Source organism: Muscardinus avellanarius (assembly GCF_963383645.1).
Source record: "Muscardinus avellanarius genome assembly, chromosome: 1".
Lineage (NCBI taxonomy): Eukaryota > Metazoa > Chordata > Mammalia > Rodentia > Gliridae > Muscardinus > Muscardinus avellanarius.
This window is the reverse complement of record NC_137786.1, coordinates 167,273,624-167,298,849: the sequence shown is the minus strand read 5'-3', so window position 1 is coordinate 167,298,849 and position 25,226 is coordinate 167,273,624. Positions and strand designations below refer to the sequence as shown.

The following is a 25,226-nucleotide window of genomic DNA, read 5'->3' as shown; positions in this document are numbered from 1 at the left end:
ACACTGCTGATTTTCACTTAATACAGCAAATATCTCCAAGGGCAAGATCCCAGCTCCCGGATGCTTAACAAATCCCTCAGGCACATTCTGTACCTCCTGTGGGGCCCAGGGCTATTCTAAAACATGCACTGTCCTTTCTGTTTTGTCAAAGATGCTAATGTTTAGAACTGTTAGCTTCCCTTCTTGATTTTACAATATTTCTCAGGATATCTGTGAAACTAAGAAAGAAAAAGAGTATTGCAAAATTCTCAAAACCAATTTAGATTTAATGAATAAATACATATACACACACAACACACACACACACACACACACTTATAGTATACATGGACATATAGAATTTAGATATTTCTGTATATTTAAAATATTAGCTATATTCTATAGATGTTTATATAAATAAATAGATACACTTATAGCATTATTTTCAGAAGTTAAAGAAATATTCTATATATTAATATATAACCTAGTATTTCCCCATTGAGCGATTAAGAATAATATAGACTTTATATGTGTGTATGTATGTGCATGTATGTATATACTTATGTATATATGAACCTATCTTATATGCAAGTAGTTAGGTATTAGAGATATATTGGAATACATATTAAAATCAATAAGCAATATTATGTATATCCTTTAGATACAGACATGAGTGAGAGAGACTGATGAACTTAGCATGGCATTTATACATCAACGATGATAAAGGCTGGAAGGTTCAGGAGAGAAGGAAGACTGCCTCATCATTGGAAGCCCTAATAGATATGGGCTAATTATTCCAGTATTTTTGGGGTCACTTTCTTCTGAGCCAATAATAAAGGACATGTAACTGAGAGAGAAAATATATAAATGTAGATACAAAAAGGTAATGGGAAGTCAGGGTTGTTTGCTTTATTGTCTCCTTATATGTCACTGGATCTCTATCAGCACTGAGAGTCTATTTCAATCTCTTAGAGCATTGACAACTAGAAATTTCAGGCATGTAGGAGGCTGACTTTGTTAAAATTTAAGGAAAAGAAACGCATCCCTTGGTTAGAAAATGTACCAAGATTTTTAGAGTCTAACAATTTAGAGATTTTGGTTTGGGGAAATTATAATTTATGAAATGAAATGTATATTATATTATACTGGATAAAAATAATTGCAACAATAAAGCAAGTTTGTTTTCTCTATGCATGCAAAAAATAGACATATAAGCTAGATACTAGCAAGTAAGTTTGTTTTCCTATCCTATATGAGCCTTGAGAGTTTAATGTAATCAACACAGAGATATAGCTAAAGAATTTTAGATGAATATATTTGCTAATGAGTATACAGGGTCTTCACAATTGTAGAAACTATTTATTTAGTTTGGAATTCCTTATAACTTTAAAATATAACTGCATTTCTAAATGTCAGGCTCTATTTCAAACTGAACTAGTTTATAAATCAAGATGCTATGATGCTATATTTCTTGGAGGCAAAGCTTATAATTTTGTGTCAATGCATCAAAAGCTATATACATGCTCACATATTTGTAACTATATTATTAAGAGCTAATGATATATGACACTCTTGGAAGTACTTTTTTAAAACTATTAATAAAATTAAAGTGTTCTCTACACCTCTCAGACATGACTGCTTATTCATGATCAATATCCACTCCTCAATTATTTTGACAACATTGAAATTGAAATTCTTTTTCTCCAACATAGCTTTTTTACTTCTTAATGCATATTTAAGAACAGTCATTGTTCTGTATTTATGACAGTTACTACAGGTGCATTTTATTTATATTTTATAACAGTTGCAGGAAGCTGTTTTCCTTTGGATTGAGGCAGAAAAATGAGCTAATTTTATTTCTAGCAAAATGCTAGTAGTTTGGGGGCAAAAATAAGCTAGAAATAAAAAAATGTGCACATCTGCTTCAAAAATGCATTATCAGAGAAAGAACTTAGTTTGTAATATTTGTAACCTTATTGCTTCTCATAAAAAAGTTAAGTGTTTCATCATTTTACTGTAAGTATAATCATACTCTAATCTTGCTCCCAATTATCCCTTCATTTGTAAAATTAATTACTTTACAAATAAATTTTCTTTTCCATAACTGAGAAAGTATACAGCATTAAAAGAGCAAATTCAGAATGGCATACTTTGAATCACTATTTTCCATAGCTGCAGAAATAAATGTTCTTTTATCTTTTAAGAAACAAAAAGTGTTTTATTCAAATTTATTTTCTCTCTGTTTTTTTAAAGCAATAAGAATTTTAAAAGTAGGCCAGACAGAAAAGTTAACCACGAGTAAAGGTGCTGCTAAAAGACATTGATACAGAATAATAAAACCATCTGAGGACCGGAGAGGGTGAAGCTGGCCAAAAGACACATAAAGAAACTGAGCACAGAATCCTTGGACTTTCGTGGGCCACCCGGAGGTATAAGCCCACAAACACGTGTGGAAATGATAGGTTTTCTTTAGCCTCACATTTTCCCAAAAAAAAGGCGTACCCAGTCAGAGAGAAGACTCGGCAAAGTTTCCAAACCACCCTGACCTCACACAACTTTCTTAACGATGCTCCAGGCAAAGTCACAAGGAAAAGGCTCACCTGTGCCGGGCTGAACCAGCCATGCGGGCAGGCACAAGGCTCCCCACAAGTCCCTTTGCCCTTGGTGCTCGTCTTGTGGGGGCTTTTCCGCACACTGTCCCACAAGGTGACCAGCTTGGTCCTGTTGGAAGCTGGGCCCCCAGGTCCTGAGGAGGGCATGGTCTGAGAACTGTACCCGAGCCCCTGAGGGTTCCTCTGCCAGCCACAGGCACAGTGGGCATCCCTGATCAGTGTGGGCGCGCTCCTGCCGGCATCCATCCCATCCGACCCCGGGCTGCAGCTGTGTTGCTTGGTGAGGTATGCATTCATACTGCACTGGTGCCTACTGTTTCCTTAGGTCAGCTCTGCACGGGGATGTCTCCTCCCTCACACCCCTTTCTTCCAGGCAGTTGTAAAAGTCTTTTTCCCTCGTGGATCCCTCAGTATCTCTGACAGCTGCTATAAGCAGTGCATCGTGGGAGCCGTGGGAGCAGCCGGAGCAGCTCCGCACAGCATTATCTGCGGGCTGGTAGCTCTTTGTCAATAGATGACTCAACTCACTGAGCAACTTGACAGTATCCCTGCTCCAGGCAGAAGCAATCAATGCTCCACACAGCTGGGCTGCAGGACTGTACACTGTGCTGCAAACCCTTTTTGGAAGGAGACCCACACTAAAGAATACTCCTTACGGTTTGGCATGCTGGCTTTTCTTTTTCTCCTTCCCAAGCTCCACACAAAATACAAACCTTAGGAAAGAGAACTTCCTATCAAACAAGTAAGACCCTTCTTTCCAGAAATGATGCATCTGGGCTGAAACACTATAGCATCAGCAATGTATAATGATGAGAAAGTTAACCAGGAAAGGGAATTTTCAACCTTTATAAGAATCATTTATCTGGATGGATATTTATCAAGACACAAACCAAATCAGAAGCTAACTAAATAAGAGGATTGATATTTATTCTAAAAAGCATTAATTTGTTTTGAAAAATTACTGAGGTCATAACATTACTCTAGAGTCCTTTAAAATTGGAGGGTTTGTTTTAAATCATGATTATAGAGTACAACCCAAACATATATTATTTATGCTACAAATAGTTATTAATTCTTTCTCCTCAAAATGAGGCAATTTTCGAGGTTCAAAAGTGATGGGCTGGCTTATTTTAAAGCAATATTTTTCTTACCTCAAATTATTCTGAGGATTTCCTTTCAAATACTTTACCATAACAAATACATTCACCACAGAGTCTGCATTTTAAAGTGAACAATATATCTAACCCTGCAACCAGTATTTTCATTTCCAGAGACACAATTTTCAAAATCTTACACTGTAAAAGAAAAAAAGAGAGAGAGAGAGAGAGTGAAATCTACCCAATTTACAGTACTTTTTTTTTTTTTTTTTGGTGGTGGTACTGGAGATGGAACCCAGGGGTCTTCTACCTCCGGGCTACACTCCCAGACCTATTTTATATTTTATTTGGAAACAGGGTCTCTTAAACCAGCTGAGGCTGGCTTCGAACCTGCACCATGATCCTCCTGCCTCAGCCTCCTAAGTGCGGGGATTACAAGCGTGCACCATCACGCCCGGGGAGCAATTACTTTTTTAAAAAGGGAAACTTTTAAAAAAGTTTAAGCATGCTTGCCAAATCCTTTCACAGTGCATTCAGGAAGAAAAAGGCTAAGTATAACCACACTTAAATTTTTATTCTGTTTGAAAGTTTCTATATTTATTGTCAAAATATCTATTTTTATCACCTATCTCTAAAAAATAAGTTTGATTAAGAAGCAAGTTGCGATCTAGATAGAAACAAAGGTATAATCACATGAGATTATTTTATCTGTAGGCAATCAGATTTCATCAAACCTAACTTCTCAGTGAGTTGACCAGGTGATGGGGAGGTAGAGACTGCATTTCTGAAGCTGGCAAGGTACCTCCTTCAAGGCCCAAGGTCAATAAACACGTTCTACATGTCGATACAAGGTCACCCTGGATAAATCATTGTTAGATTATAAAATCCTGAAAGAGAAAATTCTTCTCTTTCTATATTATCACCATGAAAAGTTCCTTTCCCAACATCTGAACGGAGGGTTAATATAATTACTATGCCTGTCAAAGAAGGCATTCAAAACATCTCTATGGAATAATAATGACTCAATATTTAAGTTTAAAGGCAAGTCATGATCTATATATTGGGCATTTTTCCTCAAACATAACACACTACCCACACCATATCAGGCAATTTACATATATATATATATATATATATATATATATATATATATATATATATTTTTTTTTTTTTTTTTTTTGGTGCTACTGGGGATGGAACCCAGGGGCCTTCTACCTCCGGGTTACACTCTCAGACCTATTTTATATTTGGAAACAGGGTCTCTTAAGCCAGCTGAAGCTGGCTTCGAAACTGCATGATCCTCCTGTCTCAGCCTCCCAAGCGCAGGGATTACAAGCGTGCCACCATGCTCAGCAATTAATATATTTTTTGCAAATATAAATGTATAGTTGGGTGGTTGAATAATTGAAAAGAAAGAATAAAGACACAAAGATTATGATTAACATTTTTAATAAGAATACTTAATTCTGTCATGATATAAAACATAAACTATTAATTTAAGGTTAACTCTTGCTGGTTGTAAGACAGTGCCCATATTAAAAAAAACTTGCCCCAAATCAAACAAACAAAAATACAAATATTTGAACTACTAGGCAAATAATAACAGGATTAATGTTCTTTATTTTTACTTTCACAGTTAATATCAATACCTAAATATAGTAAAACTGAGGCAAATGCATTATAAAGTACTCAGAAAAAAGCTGGAAATCCTCCCCTCCCCTCTGTTTCCTTCCTCTCTCTCTTTCTTTCTCTCTCTCTCTCTCTCTCTCTCTCTCTCTCTCTCTCTCTCTCTGCCTTCTTTATTCTGGATCAAGAGATAACGCCTGAAAGAACTTTTGGGTCAGACAAAGCCCTAGAGAGCTTCAGACTTGTCTGGTGTCACCATGATGCACGGCTGTGCACTAGGACTTGACGTGATATGGCAATGCCATCACTCCCAAAGGAGAATATCAGGAACTGATGATAAATCCAGCTTTCTGTAATCTTATCTAACCATAGATGCGTCTCTAGTTTTTCAGGCAGATATCATAGCTCAAAGGCCCATTGGCATTTTCAGGAAACACATAACCTGTTCGCACCCATTTGCCTCTCAAGTATCAGAATCAGTCAGAAGTCAGTCAGGGTGCATCCATCACAATTTTGTAATGGCATGTGCAGCTTAGTAAGACAGAACATTTCCTGGCTGGGCACTACTCACAATATTATAAATATTCACAGGGACCTAAATCTGTTATGAATGGGCTGCTCAGGGTGAGCTATCTCTTCCCATCACAAGAGTCATACGATTCCTGTTTTCATAACCTCAGCATGCCACTTCTTTGAAGATAAATAAATATGATTAGTTGCATAACCAATGTTACTTTCCTCCAAAGATACTTAAGATCCTAACAATCTTTCCCTGAGCTTACTAAAAGACTGTATTAAAATTATTTTTCACTTTAGTACATGTTAAGTCATTTCAACCTTCTGTCTTCTCCTCCCTCTACAAGAAAGATTTTTTTTTTCAAAAAGGACATTTAGCTAAGTCTGAGGAAAGACCACTTAAACAGATAAATATGACCAGCTAGGCCTCTGTACTATGATACAGACTCACAAATTAACAGTAATCCAATTTGATAAACTATAATTGGACAATTGTAATGACCATGAGAAGACATGAAATTCTGGTAAAACAAGAATTAGCAATGCACCAGTACACATCCTACTTATCATTGTGATTTAGCATGGGCAGATGGCGCACAGGGTAATGCCCAAATGAGATATATCTTGTTGAACTCTCTTTGACCTGGTACTCACTCCGTAGAACAACTACAAGTTTTAAAGCATGAGTTTAAAACTAATATCCTGGGTTGATTTGCTTAATAAAAATAAATAGCAAAGATGAACCACTAAATAAATTGCACTGCACTAAAACACTATGTAGAATTTTTTCCAGATAAAATTTCCTTTAGGCATTCTGTGCCTATAGGAAATGAAAATATTAATTACAAAAAGAAGAGCTAAGTGCTTTCTAAGGAATGACGGAAAAACTGAAGCCCTTTAGCAGCCCAAGTAATATGTTAAATAATAACAGGTTACCATAATGCCTTACACACAATCTCTCCTGATTTAAAAATTAAAAAAAAATCTGGAGATACTCTAAATGTTAACAAATCAGTATTATTCCACATCTACTTTTCCTAGAGAATATAAAAAATGGGAGAACCAAGACTATTTAAAATATTTTAGACTCTAAAATTATTTCAAAACTGCTTAATCCAATTTAGTCATAAATCTTACGAGACAAGCAAAAATTCACCATGGAAGGATATATGTACAATGATACAGAGATTTAACTCAGACAATTTAATAGGAAGTACCCCAAAATTTTTAAAATGCCCCAAATCTCCACTAATGTACCTAGATTTGAATGGGTGTTGGTAGAGAGTGGGTTAATCTGAATTAGAGATATGAATAAATTATAAAATAGTTTTCAGGAAATGTAGATTTATTATATTCTAATGCACTTAGCAACACTGTAACAGAAATCAGAATAGTAATTATGTGACATTTCTTAGAGATTCTGAAAACCACACTAGTAAAAAAGTAATAATCATTCATAATTTGCATATTTTAGCAATTTAATCTAAGTGCTGAACTGTACTGCTATAAGAAATTTGTTCTCATTCTTCAAGATTAAACTAATGTCACTTCTCCTGTAAGGTTTCCAGATTCCCCTTAGCATATTAAGTCACACCCCGACAATATCTGTATACTTGTCTATGTGAATATCTTTCAGAGTTGACTATTTCTCTCAGTCACCATGACGACCACCCTAGCCTCAGCTAGTGCTTCCCTGCAGAACTGGTGAAAAGGCTTCTTCATCAGTCTCTGTCATCACCCTTGCTCCAATTCTTCCAAAGTGACTTCTTCTAAAATTTTATTGCAATTAGGTTCTATACTGTCTACCACCTGTCCATAGAGTTCTTGGTCTCCTTGTCTTCCTAGGTGGCACCATCCTTCACAGAGGCACACACAACCCTTAATCGTGCCCTGTGGGATCTGGCCTCTGCTGTTCTCACTAGTGATATTCACCTCATTCCCTTGTGCTTGCCAAACAGACAGGCCTCAGATACCAGCACAAAGTTCTTGCATATGACCCCTGAGTATTCCCCTTCCCTGCTCCATGTTTGCACGTAATTAAATTCTACTCATTTTTCTCCAGGGTGCATTAAGAAGAAATTCTTCAGGCAAGCATGATGATGCATGACTGTATACATAGTAAGTGAGAGGCTGAGACAGGAGGATCACATGTTCCAGGCCAGCTTCAGCATATAGTGAAACCCCCACCCCAATTTAGCGAGATCCTGTTTCAAAATAAAAAAATAAAATAAGGGTGGGAATGTAGATAAGATGTAGACTACCCCTGGGTTCAATGCCTTGTGCCACAAAACAAAACAAAACAATAACAAAAACGACAACAATAAAACCAAATTGTAAGTAATCACCTAAAGAGAATATTCTTTTCTGTGTGCATGCCTGGATCCTCCAAACTCAGCATAAAGTAAGTATTAAATACTTATTAAAATAAATCAAGCAATAAGGAAGACAAAAGTATCTTATAGTGATCATACCAAAATAGGGATTCCAGTCCGTGTTTTACCTCTGGATGTAAAATGAATAAATAAACATTTTTACTTATTTTTTATTTTTATATCTTATATTTTATTTTTTATTGGTGTACTGTAGTCTTACATCTTAATGATGTACAGCATGGTAGAGGCATACATGCACACAACACTCATTTAGTCTTTCCCCAATTCCCACCTGATTCCCTTCCCCCTTCTTCCTTTTCATGTTTGGCTTAGTGATTGATAATGTTTATGACTCTATATCATGTACATTAACAGTGTGCTCTTATGACTACCGCCTCAATGTAGCAGGTAGTGTGGCTAAGTGGTATAAGTGTATTAATTCTTTTTAGCAAGATATTAATTTATAAAAGCTATATTTCTTTACAGTTGCGCTTGTTTTTAAGTGTTCTCTTTTCTTAGGCTGATAATGTAAAAATGGGAGTGGTTTTTCCATTTGAGAGATAGTCAATGGTAAAATAGGAAAACAATCCCAAACTCTACCTACTAAAGTCACATTTTCTTCTAAGACTTAAAAAACATACTGAATCACAGACACTAAAGATGTGTGTATATCAGAGAGCAGAAAGGCATGAAGTTACTTCCTGTATCTCTCTACTAATCAAGTTACAAATTAAACCATGCAAGTAGTATTATTATCCATAGTAAGTATCTTCTTTGGGGTTTAAAACTTATGGCAAAATATATAAAACACAAGATCTATGTTTTAAATTTCAATGTGTGAAGTACAGTACTGTTCACTATAAGCACATGATTGTAGAGCAGATCTCTAGAACTCATTCACCTAGTATGATTAAAACTTTGTAGTCATTAAACAATCACCCTCTCCAACCTCTTCTTCTTTAGATACTGGCAGTCAACATTCTACTTTCTGTTTCTGAGTCTAACTTTATTAATTAATTAATTAATTAAATATGTGTGGTACTGGGGATCAAGGCCAGGCTATCTCAGAGCTGTGGCCCCAGGCTTATTTAATTTTATTTCATTTATTTTGAAATAGTATCTCACTAAATTGCAGAGGTCCTCACTAAATTGCTGAGGTTAGCTGTGAACCTGCAATCCTCCAGTCTCAGCCTCCCAAGTATTGGGATTACAATGTACCATCACATTTGGCTGAGTTTAATTATTTCAGATGCTTCTTATATGCAGACTCATACAGTACTTATCTTTCTTTACATAATGTCCCCAATATTCACCTATGCTGTATCATAAAAATAGGATTTCCTACTTTTTAAGGTTGGATAATATTCCATTGCATTCATTATGACATGTTTTGTTTATCCATTCATCCATGGATAGACATTTATGTTGTTTTCACCTCGTGGCAATTATGAACATTGCTCAATGAACATAGGACTATGAATATAGCTTCCAGATCCTGATTTCAATTCTTTTGAATAAATACCCAGAAGTAGGGTTACTGGATAATATGGGAACTCTACTTTTAATCTTTTGAGCAACATTCACTTGTTTTTCATAGCAACTGATCCATTTTATATTCCTACTGACAGAATACAAGGATTCTAATGTTTACACATTCCAAATGACACTTGTTATTTTCTATTTTATGACAATTATCATTCTAAAAGGTATAGGATGAAATCTCACAGTTTTAATTTGCCCTTTCCAGATGATGATTGATATTCAGCATATTTTCTTATATACTCACTAAATACTTGTATGTTCTCTTCCACTAAAGGTCTATCAAATTCTTTGCCCATTTTTAATTAGGTTATATGATTTTTTTTCTATTGAGATATAGGAGTACCTCATGTTTAAGCCCTTATCAGATATATGGTTTGCAAATATTGTTTTCCATTCTGCAAGTTTCCCTTTGCTACAGTTTGGATCTTGAATGTCTCTAACAGGTCTGTGTGAATCCCCATAATGGCAGAGTGTGTCCTTTAGAGTTGAGGTACTGGGAGGTATTTTGAACACTGGGAACATGTCTCACCAGGGGACTGTGGTACCCTGGCCCTTTTTTCTTCCTCTCTTTTTGCTCCTTGACCATGAAGTGAGCAGTTTTGCTAAGCCAAAACTGCCTGGCCATGAGCATAAGGCAATGGAGCCAGCTAAGCATGGGCTGCAAGCCCCAAAGTGTCAGTACAAGTAAACCTTTCTCTTTATAAATTAAATGTCCCAGGCATGTGTTTTTGGGACAGCAAACGGTCTAGTCCACCTTTCTCCTCTCTCAACTGTTGGTAGCACACAAGATTTTAAGTTTGATGTTATTTACTTGTCTAATTTTGTTTTGGTTGTCTATGCTTTTGCATAATATCCAAGAAATCACTGTCAGAAGCAAGGTCATAAAGCTGATCCTTTTATGTGCACTTAGGAGTTTTACAGTTTTAATTCTTACCAAGTCTTTAATACATTTTGAGTTTATTTTTGTATATAAGATAAGGCTCCAATTTCTTTCTTTTGCATGTAGATAGCCCAATTTTCCAACACTATTTGTTGAAAGCATCTTTTCCCCCATGAGCAGTCTTGTTACCCTTGTTTAAGGCCATCTTACCTGTGAGTTTACCTCTATCTCATTGATCTATATGTTTATATTTATCACTGTTTTGATTAATGTAGCTCTGTAATGTGTTTTAAAACCAAGTGATATAGGGTTTTCAAGTTCCCTCTTCTTTCTCAAGAGTATTTAGGTTTGGGGGGATCTTCTGTGGTCCCAAATAAACTTTAGACATTTTCTTTTTCCACAGAAAATATACTAAATATACAGATGGCCTTGGGTAGTATGGACATTTTAAAAATATTTTTTCAAGCCAAAAACACATTTTTCCATTTATCTATGTCATTAATTTCTTTCATAAATGTTTTGTACTTTTCTGCATGTTTTTCACCTCCTCGATAGGATCATATCATAGTCAACTTAGTTACAAAACTTGGTACAACATATTACAACATGGTATACTCCATAATTTTGCAAAATGGTGAAATGGGTTAAGGACACATTTCTCAATGTATCTATGTAGTTAAGTAACATAACTCTATTGTTTTACTTTTTCCCATCACATATATACTTTATTTATTGTTTTCACAAATTAGATTTTTTTTTTTTTGGTTGTGGCCCTGGTGATGGAACCCTTCTACCTCCAGGCTACACTCCCAGACTTATTTTTTATATTTTATTTGGAAACAGGGTCTCTTAAGCCAGCGAGGCTGGCTTCGAACCTCCGTGTTCCTCCTGTCTCTGCCTCCCAAATGCAGGGATTACAAGTGTGCGCCACCCAGCCCGGCTAAATTAGATCATTTTAATATTAAAACTATTAATATAATAATAGTTGTTTAAATTCTTCAAATAATAGTTGTTTTTATTGTTTTACATTTTAATTTCTTCTTTAGTTTTTAACATGGAAACAGAAGTACTAAACACTGAACTTTGTGGGCGATTCATTAATATGCTGTCTTCTGAGCTTAAGCAACTTAAAAGTCAGTTTAAATATTCAAATTGTATTGATTTAAATGGGGGGGGGCAGTCGCCCTTGCTATACTCTTGGGCACCTAAGCAATGTAACATTCTGGGCTAGTTCCTCACGCTTTGCATACTGGATCCTCCACTGACACTTGCCTGAAACAGGCACATTCAAAGTGGTGTGGGAGAGCGTGGGGGTTCCAGGAGGGACACGGGTGCACCCTATCCCCAGTGCTGAGCTCCGTAAAGGAGAAAAGGCATGAATGGTGAGGAATGCAAAAATAACATTAGGGCAACCAATCATGACTGAACAAAAGGAGGGGAGACACAGAGATTGAAGGCTTGAGGGAGTAAGTGGGGAGAGAAGTAAAAGAAAAGGAGCGAGGGAGTAGTCACAAATCAAGGAAACAAAATCTCTTTTTTAAAAAGTGAAGAACAGCACTGTGTATGTAAGGAGAGACTATGATGGTTAGTGGGATCGACCAGTCACAGGAAGTCAAGGGTCATATGTTTTTCTCACTTGTGAAAGCCAGAAAGAAATAGGAAGCAAAAGTGACTTTAGATAATCGAGGAGAAACACCAAGAGAAAGTGAAAGGGACTTAGGGGAGAAAGGTGGGGAGGGAAAAAGAGCACTGATTAAGGAAACAGTTCAAATAATGTTATGTCCATATATGCAGGTATCATTACCACTCTCATGCAATCTTACTACTATGCACCTGAGCTGGGTGGGGGAAGTAGAGCAGGGTGGCATTCGGAAGGAACAAACCAAGTACTGTGGACGTGGAAGTTTGTATCCCTTCGAACTTCACTATGTTGTATTATTACAATGAGCCAACAAAAATATTTATTGTATTTTATTATTATTTTTTGTGGTGCTGAGGATTGAACCCAGGGGCAGTCTATCTCTGAGCTACACCCCCAGCCCTATTTTTTATTATTTATTTATTTATTTATTTATTTTGTTGTGGTACTGGGGTTCCTGGAAGCCCTTCTACCTCCAGGCTGCACTCCCAGACCTATTTTATACTTTTTTTTTTTAAATTTGGAAACAGAGTCTCTGGCTTCTAACCAGCGTGATCCTCCTGTCTCCGCCTCCCAAGCGCGGAGATTACAAGCGTGCTCCACCACACCTGGCTTTTTATTCTTCATTTTCAAACAGGGTCTCACTAAGTTAGTAAGGGCCTCACTAAGTAGCTAAGGCTGGCCACAAACCCAGATCATCTTGTCTCAGCCTTCCAAATACTGGGATTACAAGTATGTGTCACCATGCCCAGCTAGTTTATTTTATTTTTATGAACACTTTTATTGGTACATTGAAGTCTTACATCATAATATAGTGCAGAGTGATAGGCACACACATGCACAGAGCACTTGGTGACCTTTCCCTATAGTTCCCTTCCCACTTCCTCTCTTCCCCATACATGATACTGAAATCGGTATTGGTATTCCTACATATGTGCATAGATTGTGTTCACAGAAACGAAATGGGAAAATATAAATGGCCACTGCTCTGAATATAGTGTGGTCTTGCCCATTCCACTGAAGTCCCCTTGAATCAAAGTTCCAGGAATTTTGGAAACTGTTTCATCCAGAATTTAAAAGAGATTGTAAGCCGAATCAATCTTTCATTAGTCGAAGTTTTATAAGCTCTTATTTTTCTGATAAATGATTTGTAATGGATATTTTCTAAATTTACCAAAAGGGTAACAATCTTTCTGGTTTAAAAATAAACCACATTCTGACTTGTCAGAGGTAATTTATCTATGGATTAGCCTAAAGGCAGGAGTATGGATTAACAGAAATGACAGGCCCTCTTCCAGCTAAGTGATCTCTTCTCCTTGGAGACTTGACATTTTAATAAAGTTTTGCCTAATTGGCCTTAGTTTGGCCAGTGCATTTCAAATTCACATTTAATTAATCATCTCCTCCTCTGTGAATCTACCTCAGTTTTCTTTTGTGCTTATTCATTTCATTCAATATATATTTACTGAGTGCCTACTCTGTAGGAAGGGCAGTGTTAGGGGTGAAGTAGTAAACCATAGACAGGGTTAAAATCCAACAGAACAAAAAGGCCTCGGAGAGAGAAGTGAGCTCAGTGATGAAGTGGAGATAGAGAGGCACAATGTGCAGGATCTCCTGCTTGAGCTTGTCACAATAAGATGAGTTTTATAATTATATATGGGCATATTTATATTTATATACGGGTACATTATCTTTTTTTTCTGGTGGAACTGGGGTTCCTGGAAACCCTTCTACCTCTGGGTTACACTCCCAGACCTATTTTTATACTTTTTTTATGTGGAAACAGGGTCTCTAAAACCAGTGTGGCTGGCTTCGAACCTGCGTGATCCTCCTGCGTGATCCTCCTGTCTCCACCTCCCAAGCGCGGCGATTACAAATGTGTGCCACCACCGGCTGGCACATTTGTCTTTTATACTACATTATAAGCTACTTAAGAGTAGGGAGAATACTATTTATTTAGTTATTTATTTCTTTTTGGTTGGGGGGAGGCTGAACCCAGGGGCATTCTACCTCTGAGCTAGACCTTCATTCCTATGTTTTTTGTTTTTTTGGGGTTTTTTTTGTTTGTTTGTTTTTTTAGTTTGAAACAGAGTCTCACTAAATTGCTGAGGGTCTTCATAATTTGATGAGACTGGTCTTGAACCTGCAATCCTTTTGTCTCAGTCTCTAAAATGCTGGGATTACAGGCATGTGCCACGATGCCTGGTAAGCACTCATCATCATATGTCACCTCACTCCCATCTCCATTGCTCTATCATAATAAATATTATGCATTAGTAAAAGGCATTGAGCTTGGAAAATATAAGACATGATTTTAAGGAACATACTTTAGTCCTGATACTGTCACTTAACTAGTTGAGTCATCTTGGACAAGCCACTATAATTTGCTAAGTTGTAATCACTCCATCTTTTTTTTTTTAGGTATTAGGAATGGGATCCAGGGGCATTAAATCTCTGAGCTATAACCCCTGCCCTATTTTTTGTCTTTATTTTGAAACAGGGTCTCACTAAGTTGCTGAGGGACTCACTAAGTAGCTGAGGTTGTCTGAGAACCCTGATCCTCCTTTCTCAACCTCCCAGATGCTGGGATTACAAGCGTGCACCACCACGCCCGGCACACTCCATCTTTCAAGGGAGTAAAGGGACTTAATAGAGTAAAGCAGAGTCTATAAGGTCACACTCAGTGGTTGCTAAAAACAGGCGTAGCCAATAATGCTGCTCCATCAACATTTTTAGGTTTAATAACAATGTTTCTCAACAGAACACAGAAATATGGATTTAACATAGAAAGGGGTTTGCACAGTATAACATGGTCAATTTTGGCTTATGTTCTTAATTTTATATTAGTTCATATATATACATATACATATATATGTACTATATATGTGTATATATATATATGTATATATTACTGATACACTGTAGTCATACATCTTAATGGGGTACAAGATGGTAGATGTAAACAGGCAGACATCACTCATTTAGCCCTTCCTCACTTTTCACCCTAAACCTTCCCCACTCACTCCTTCTCATGTTTGGCTTAGTGATTGATATGTTCATAAATATATGTCATGAATGTACATTCAAGAGGTAATTTTCCTCTTCCTCCCCACCCCCCATACCCCATATATGCTCATCTATGGCGTCTCCTTCTTCATCTGGAGTTCTTTCAGTAAGAGTTTGTAAATGGAAAGGCAGAATGATATGGTAGTTACAAGACTGGCTTCTAAAGTCACTGTTAGGTTCAGCTCACTCTCTTCAACCGTTTCAGAGTTTGGAACATGCGTGTTCTCCCCTCCCTAACAACTCTTTATTGTGCCCATTTGAGAGCTAAAACAGATTTTCATTGCTGCATAAATATCAGAAACAGAATATTTCTCTCCAATGAAACATTTTTCTGAATGTATGCTGTGATAAAGCTCCAAAGAGCATGTATGCATTTCTTTTCTCATTCATAATAGATGAGCCATGAGCTCTCAAGCCAGAATTCTGGGTTCCCATCCCAAATGTGATCATTATTAATTGTGATCCTGGGCAAGTCCCTTAAAATCTCTGTGCCTCAGTTTCCACATCTACAAAGCAAGACATCTCCTACCTCATATAATTGATGTAAGAATAACAGGAGTTAATTTCTATGAAGTGCTTCAGACAGTGCCTGACAAGTAAGCATGCTCAATGATCTCTATGTATCTATCTATCCTTTTCATCTCCCTCCCCAACCTAATTGTAAGTTTCAGAGATTTTAAAACTTCTGCAATGCCTTCGTAGCAACATTACATAAAGGTCAGTTAATTTAAGTTGAATGTAAGTATTCTACATTGGTCCTGAACTTGGCTTCCAAATTTGTTTAGGGAAAGGCATTGTTTCCCTGGGCCAAATGCTATATAACCTCACCACCACCACCCATATATATATATATATATATATATATATATATATATATATATATACTTACTGAACACTTCCAATGTGCCTCACACACATGTATTCCTTTTGATTATTAAAACTCTCTATATTGTGAAAAATAAGGTGCCAACTTAAGATACAGAAATAGGCTTAAAATGACTCTCCAATTTTCACATGAGCATGGGAAGCAGTCAGCATTAGTAAGGAGTAGTACCCGGAATAAAATGGAGGTTCATTCAACAATGAAGTCATGCATAAAAAGACGTGTGCAAAACAACATCTCATCTTTGAGTCGGATAGTATTTAAAAATATTGTTACATCCTTCATTTATTTTAATGCTTACTTATGGAAGCCTCGTGTATATGGCAAGGCAGGGGAAAAATGAAGCCCATTGCCATGAAATCACATCTCTAACTTCAGAGAGTTGGTAAGTGGTATTGGTGGACCCCACATTCAAAGCGCAGTCTTCAGTCCAGGATCTGTTCACTCTTCTATCCTGTTTTCCTATACAGCATACTCCCTCCCTAGAAATCAGTTTGTGACATCTTGCCATTCTCTTCACCACCAAAAAGTGGATAAAAGATGAAGTACATTGAGTAAACCTAGAACTTAAGTTTTTAATTTTGGAGTCAGCACAGAATTTGCATTTGCCTTCTCTGTTCCTATTTACAGTTCCTCAGGAAAGGATTAATCAGGATTTTGAGAGGTCTGATGGAAATGGTTTTCTAAACTTGAAAGGCCTAAATGAATATAGTTTTTGCCTTAATTATATTTTCTCATACAAGTTTAGGAGCATCTGCAGTTTCTTGCAGCCACAAGAAAGAGGTTTGAGTTTATGTAAACTCCATTTTTTTCTAGCTGTAGAATAGTTTCTGTCATAGCATCTGCAGTTACCATTTATTGATCATCTACTATTTTTTTTTTTTTTTGGTGCTAGGGATTAAACCCAGAGACATCTTACCTCCAAGCTACATTCCCATCCCTATTTACACTCTTTGTTTAAAAACAGGGTCTCACTAATTTGCCAAGGATGGCTTCAAACCTGCAGTCCTCTTGTCTAAGACTCTCAAGTCCTAGAATTAAAGATATGTGCCGCTATACCTGTGCAACCTTCTACTGTTAAGCTTCCAAGAAATCTGTAGATTTACATGTTCTTACAACAGTCCTGAGAGGCAAGCGTTATTGTTCCCATTTCTAGATGAAGAAATTGAGGTTCAGATAAGTTAAGTAATTGCTTAAGGCCATTGAGCTACAGAACAACAAAGCCACAACTTAAAGCAAGGCCTGTCTGATTCCAAATCCTGATGCTGCTTATTGCACCTTTACTTCTCTCCAAAACACATGAAAAAAAAATGTATTATAAGTAGCCTATCTTGATTTGGCTGATACAAGTCCTTTAAATGTTAATCTCTGAGTCAAACTGTGGGGGTTTGAGGAAAACAACTCAAACTCTAATTATATAAAGCCCATGTTGATGAGAAGGCCAAGCAGAAATGAGTTATCAGCCACTTTGGGTGGAATTGTTGGTTGTTGTTTTTTTTTTTGCCACCTGACAGTGAGTATTCATTTAGGCCTGCTGGGCTAAATGAAATGTGGTATTGTTCACCCAAGTGCCAAAGTGCCCACTGTGAGACCTTTCAAAGAAATCTTCTTTATTCCAGATCTCACTCATAGGCCAACAAAGCAGCCATGAATTGCAAATCACCTGTAATCTCAGTTTTCAAAATTGATGTTGGTATCATAATATTACAGTTGGAGCTTGGGCATTAATATTGCATATACATTTGAGATTATTCATCTGGTGCAAATTTATTTACACACAATTAATGATAAAATATTTTATCTCCTGTGGAAGGTTAGATGCCGATATTGCTTTTGTACTGTTCGTTTGATATAATATATAAAGCAAGGATTATGTATCACTTTATTTGCAATTTCCTAAATAATCATCAACTAGTAAATAAAAGTATAAAATAAATTCTCTGATGTTTTTTCCTTCCTGCTTTTATAATTTCTCACTGAAGTCAACAATTTTGCTTGCTCTTCTTGAATCAAGTAGTGTGCTGTGCAGAAAGTATGGAGGGCCACAGGGAAACTTATTTCCTCTTTGCAGCCAGTCTATTAGGTAGCTTTTTTTTTTCTTTTTTACTAGGCAGCAACACATTAGAAAGAACACCTCATTCTACCGGAAGCAAATTAAGAGTCAACCTAAAGAGGATGTTGGTTATAAACTTTGTCTACTGATATTGTTATTATATCATGACTGGCAAGGCTCCTCTCAGGAAAGGAAAGCCCCAGGCCATTCAAGGTAGAAACTAATTTCATCCAAGGTATAAAAGAAAATGAATTAAAAACAATGAAACTAATCTTTCCAACAGGAAGCATCTGATAATAAGTCCTGGCTGTAGAACTTTAGTACAGGCTCCTGATGAGACCCAATAGAATCCAGGTGAATGGATGAATAGGAGTTTTGCATACCCAATTGCACTCCTGTGTACTTTACAGATGCCTCTATGGATTTCTCAATCCATTGCTTTTGAGCTTGTTCAAATATAACTGTTGCTTTAAAAAGAATTCTCCAAGGATAAATAGGAAGAACTGATACTCCTTTGCTATCTTGATCCAATAGAAGACCTTTTAAAAATCATGCAATGTTTCTGAAAATGTAATAGTGCTGTTAAACATCTTCATTCCAAATAGTTCCTCATCTAGTGAAGATACATTACTTTTGCCTTAAATTAAGCTTTAACTAAAATATGTGCTCTTATGATCTAGGGTTGTGTCAACCATTGGGTTTGGTCCATGCTTGACTTGGCATTCAATTGACAGTTTCTTTTTCTTTGTGGCATTGCTGATCTCTGCTATATCCTTCTACTGGAACAGAAAAGAGCTGGCTCATTTTCAGAAGTAATCTAAAGCAATCACTTGTAGTTTCTAATAACTTTGGCCGTTGCCATGTACATTTAAGTTACAGGAAAATAAAAAGCACTTTTCTTCTTAAAGCCAAACCTCTTAATTGAGATTGAAGAAGCCCACATGAGAGCAGAAATCACAATAAAATAGCTTTGTCTTTGAACAACAACAAAAATGTAAATGTGGTGATACCACCATTACATTAACATAAAAACCCACAACGCTTGATTTTGTATTTCAGTTTTCTCAAAGTTAGTTCTGTAAGTCTAAAGTGTGTAGATTGCCTTTAGTACTCACAGTATCACACACACTGAGATTTAACTGATTCTAAGGATATAAGGTCTTAGATGATTTAAGGCTTATAAATGCCTGAGGATATTATTGTCACAAATAGAGTGGAACTTTGGGGAAAATAGCAGAGTTGAAAGAAATGGAGCTGAGTTGTATATGTGAGCATTCTTATGTTGGGAGGTAAGCCAGGAAACAGAGTATGTCCTACCAAACTATAGGATCTGCCTGTAAATAACAAAAGTCCACATGCCCTACAGGCTGGTCATAGCCTCTCTACCCCAAATATCAAACATACTTCCTGGAAAAACAGATTATGGGACCATCATGTGATATTCAAACTGGGAATTATTCTCATAAATCTCCTTCCTTTAGAGTATGTATATTTTACATTTCAGTGTCTTGGAATCACACACAAATTTAGATAAAGGGATATTTCTTTATTCAAAATCCTGAAATGTTTAGTTTAATATAAACAATGCTCATTTTTATCCAGAGGCAAGTCCTAGAACTTCTGAAATCTGACTTGTATTAGTGACCATGCAAACATAGAAGACTCCTGTGCCTTTGACTAATTCTTCCCAATAAATTAATTGCTATTATTACTCACTAGAAGATGTAATGATGTTTATCTACAAAAGACAAGTATAGTTTTCTATACTTGTCTTTTGTAGACATTTTATAGTTTTCTTAAAAACTTCATCCATTTTCAAACATAATGCTACTTGTTAACATTTTCAGTTCCCAAAGGCAGCAAACTATTTAAATAGCTGGGACTTATTTGTTCATAACTTTAAGAACTAAATATAAGAAACAATTTGAGGTTGAGAATTTTACTCTTTCAACACATATTAATTGCATATCTACTATAATCCAGTGCTTTGCCTGATATTCGCTCTTATGGCAGTGTATCAGAGAGCTACTAACCCTGCCATGGTGTTGATTTCAGACTAATGTGAGAGACCTAGAAGAAATAACTGTAGAGAAAATTATTTAATTTCTATGTTGAAAGCACCAATAGAAGACATTTAGAAGGCTATGAGAGTATGTAGGAAGCTTTAGATATGGTTTCTCTGAGAAAATGACATTTGAACTAAGAAAGCCATTGTATATGGAAGTAAAATCTGTTTTACTCTAAATCAACTTGGCAATAAAACATGTGTTAAACTGACTTACCATCTGATAGACTTATTTGTTTTGCATTTTAAGGTATTGATCCAGAGTCTCTCACATATGAGGCAAGTTCTCTACTGTTGTTACACCCCTGTCCTGTTAAAACCTTTTGATTAAGAACTATTTGACTTCTCTCTGTTCCTTCTCCCTATTTCTCTCCAGGTTCAGTGTCTTTTGCACTTGTTTTAATTCTGTTCCTCTCAATCATTTTAACCATCCCCCAACCCCATGCCTGCTTGTGATGCTGCACACAAGTTTTTACCCAAGGAAAGACAAGTGACTCATAAAGTTTGCTCCCTTACTTCTAACTCAGATCTTATTTAGAGATTCCCCTTACCAAGAATACTGAGGTCTATGCTGCACGCTTGGACCAACTTTCTTTCCTGACTTCCTACTTTGGGCTCTTACAGGCTTCCTCCCTCTAGTGGGCCATTATCTCTAGTGCTAAGCCACAAGTCAGAGCCACATTACATGACCAACATGGCTTTCTAGGAGCCAAGTCCAGGAAATCAGACAGTATTTTCACCCCAAAACAAGCCTGTGACCATGCAATTCTTCTTGGTTGAAGAGAAGCAGAGCTGAGCTTATGGTAGTAAGAGAAGAGGGAAAAGAAGACAAGTTTGTTAAAGATTCTGAGTAGAGGTAAAATTGGGTATTCACAAATTAAATATTACTGCCCTTATTCTCCTCTAATTTCTGAGTTTCTAAACTTAATTCAAAGAAAAATGTTTGTCTTTTTCTTCTCACTCCTCCTCTATATACTCCACATACATGTATATATATATATACATATATGTATGTATATATACTTTTATATACAGTTGTCCCTGGGCATCAATGAAAGATAGGTTCTAGGGCCCATGCAGATAGCAACATCTATCTGTAAAATGGTATAGTATTTGTAAATAACCTCCACACATCCACCCAAACACTTTGAATCATTTTCTAATCAAAGGAGAACCCATGATCTAAATCCATGTAGTCCAGTTCCAGAGAGGAGACCATGAACTTCGATCACTATAGTGCAAACTCAGTAAAAGTTGCTATCATTACTACTATTATTGTAACTACCACATTCATTATAAAAATTAGAACATTTAAAGAAGAAAAGAGAAAAATTACCCTAAGTCACATTCTCAGACTCCTTTGGTACTTTCTTCCTATATTTTTTCCATGAATATATATTTTTCTCAGAAAGATAATATCATAATATGCTTACTGTTTTAAATTGCTTTTACATTTAACATACTGTAAATATGTTTTTATTTTAACATATCTTGATCACAATATAATTTTACAGACTAAGACAAGACTTAGGTCTAAATGAGTCTCCCATATCTTACAGTGGCATTAAACCCATATTTCATGTATCTTCACAGATTTGCCAATAGCTTCTGAAGCTTAGGGGAAAGTTCCTCAGATCACTGACTCACAGAAAATTTATGTGTCAGGATCTACAACATTAATAAGACCCCCCAAACAGAGGCAACCTTCTCTAAAATATTTAAGTATTAAGAAAAAACATGTTTTAAAAACTCATTATGTCACTGTGGCCATGGTTTGCACTGAGAGCTGGCAATTTATCTAGTGTTTGTTATAAAACCAATATTGGAGCTTCTCACAGATGGAAGATAGAGAGATCAAGCAGGAAGAGAAGTAGCCTTCAAAAGGACATTTAGAAATATGAAAATATAAAATAAACAGGAAAATTCACTGGAAACATAGCTCTACTAAAGTATCACAATGTCCAGCATGCCTCTTGGTTCCAAAGGTAAATAAAAGGGACATTAATTCATTCACAAATCATTATTTCAAAACAGTTTGAAACAAGTGTCAAATATGTGTAGGTAGAAGCCCAAACCCAGTAGAATCTTTTTATCTCCACTTTGCTGGAATTGTCTCCAGAGATTTGTCCTTTAAAACACCCTTTGTCTATTACCTCCTGAGATTATCAGTAGAAGCTGTTTTTCTGCTTTTGTGGTACTGAGGATTGAATCCAGGGGAATTCTTCATGTAAGCTATACTCCAAGCCATATTTTTTGTTGTTTAGAAACAGGGTTTCCTTAGGTTGCTGAGGATCTTACTAAATTGCTAGGGCTGGTCTGGAACCTGCAGTCCTCCTGTGTCAGCTTCCCAAGTACTGAGATTAAATGAGTATGCCAACATGCCTGGTAAGCTTTATTTTCTTGATGACCTCTATTCTCAGGAAGCGACCAGATCACTCCCTTCTCTAAATATTTTGATGAATAATTGGTTTAAATGCTTGGCTTACTATTGTGAAACACATTTTTTTTCTGGGAAATAAAATAAAAGAATTCTCAATAGGTGAATTTTCCAGATAACTTTGAATTTTCCAAGTTTCTCCTTTTGTAGTCTTGAACAAATTCCTCAGCAGCCATGAGGCTCAGTTTCTTTATATAAAATGATAATAATACATACTTTGAAGTGTGCTTTATGAGAATTGAACAAAATAATATGTATAAGCCAATGCTTAACACATAAAAGTAGTTATTATTTTACTAGTTATAAACAATGTGGCTTTGCTCACTAGGATCATTTATAATGAAGATTTTCATAATGGATTACAGTACAGTGATATCTATACACATTATAAAGGTTAATTCTCCTTTGTGTTGAGTATCCAAAAAGGACTTATATCTTGAGCACGGGAGTCCCCTTATCACTGAGGTTCTTGGCATTTCCTTTCCTCTCTGTGTCACAGCACTGTTTCAGCTATTACTGGATTCTCCCGCCTTTTCTTCCTATTTCAACCAAGCTTAAGGGACAGAAGAGTATGGGACAATCATCTATAATAGAACTTGTTGGAATTGTGTTAAAACAAAAGTAATGGGATAAAAGGAAACATATTTATGAAGCATCTGTGTGCTCACTATTATTCCAACTGTTATTTACTCAAATCTCCTATTTAACTTCTTGAAGTAGACCTTGTTTATCATGTCCATTTTATGCTTTAAGCTGATATCTAGAAAGGTTAATTACTTGCCACTTTTTATCCTTAATAGTTAATTCAATAGATATTTACAAATGTTTGTTGATATTTATCTACTAATGTATATCTTCATTTTCATGAAAATTATGGATCACAAAAATTTAAAAAGAAAATGATATCTCCATCTTTCAATTCATTGCACATACCTATGGAATTCTCTCCCTCTCTCTCTCTCTCTCTCTCTCCTTTCTTCCTTCCCTTCCTCCTTCCCTTCATCTGATACAATAATATAAGAATTTTCAGTTTAATAAAGAGTCTGGGTGAAGTGTGGTATTCTCTGCTCTGTTCTGTCTCTCTATCCAGATAACCCCTTAGGGAGCAGAGCTGAACTCTGGACCCTGGAGTTCCAGTCTCTCCCTAGGGAAGCAGACTTCACTGAAACATTTTCCTTTAGAGCAGAGTCTTATTTTCTGTCTTGTGGCATTGCTGGCATATGTAGTTCTTAGAGATGGTGACTGCAAATTATGTTTTATCAGCATGTGATTTTGCTTTTTGCTCTATAGAGAGAATGAACTATAAAAATAATTATAGGGAATTTTAATTTCTTCAGTATTGATAAATCTCCTGGCCATACATTCAAATAAGAGCCACACTGGCTACCTAGAGATTAAGTTTCAGTATGCATGGGGACTGCTATGTTTACTGAACTGTTTGAACCCAATTATAGGAAGCCCCCCAGTAAGCACAGCCAGAAATATGGTCACAGGGAAAAAGTAGAGAAAATAATGAGGTGTCTTTTAGAAGAGTCTCATTTATTTGCCGATTGGTAGTAACTATAGAAAGCAGTATCAAAAGATGCAGGCATACTAGCAGTATTTTTCAGGCAATAATCTAAAATTGCTTTTAGCACAAAGTCCCACCAGTTGCCTTAATCTCCCAGAGTTCCACTCTCAATACTGTCTCAGGAGACAAGCAGTCTTCTACTGGACAGATACATGAAGCTTAGGTCTGAATGTACCATTTACTTCTTATTAAATTCAAGGCTTCTCTGTGGAAATAAGTGATCACTACAAAAATACAGTGGTTTTACAACATCTCAGGAACATTTGTTGTGGTGGTTAATTGTGACTACTTCAAGATTTAAGAGGTTAGAAGGAGAGGTGAAAGGAAATAAATCTGTATCTAGAGCTCAGGAGGAATCAGACTATATATTGGGAAACTTGCATGTCTATCTTCAGCAAAGCAGGTATTATGATCCATTCTATGGGACAATTTTACCAACCCAAACACAGCCTCAGAACAGTTAAGCAATAACTCAAGAAACCAGATGGTAAATAGGGCTAGGATGGAAACATCTTTATGACTCTTCTTATTTTATGCAGGTAAACCAAATCACTGATGTCTGGCTGTGAGGTGAGTTTAGGGTAATTGGTATATATAAGGAAGTAGGTACAAGAGATGAAATCAAAGGCCTAGGCTGATGTTAAAGGGACCACTGTTGGGAGGTGGTGAAAATCATTACGATGACTATGCTTTATGTCATTTGATTATCTTCTTTTAGAAAAAATAGATGTCATCTGTAATATGATGTGCCACACTCATTCAGAGTGTAAAGACACAATCCAAGGATCTCTATTTTGTATTCTAAAGAGTATTGAATTATCAGAAACTTCTCCATTAAAGTCAGAGTTGACTAAAGAAATAAATAACAATGGTAATGCCAACTGGGAAC

General features: G+C 36.2%; 1 protein-coding gene across 17 annotated transcripts in view; it reads right to left on the bottom strand.

Annotated features, from left to right (window-relative positions):
• DLG2 (discs large MAGUK scaffold protein 2) overlaps nucleotides 1-25,226 on the bottom strand; it is a gene marked incomplete at both ends in the record, with an annotated part of 2,113,672 nt that overhangs the window by 846,909 nt on the left and 1,241,537 nt on the right. For 5 of the 17 annotated variants that reach the window (XM_080704551.1, XM_080704562.1, XM_080704566.1 and 2 more), the window contains one exon: nucleotides 2,580-2,888. The exons of the other annotated variants lie outside the window; for them this stretch is intronic. In XM_080704551.1, coding sequence (XP_080560677.1) covers nucleotides 2,580-2,888 — 309 coding nt within the window. Of the gene's footprint in view, nucleotides 1-2,579; nucleotides 2,889-25,226 lie in introns of those variants that run through there. 17 annotated transcript variants of the gene reach the window in all.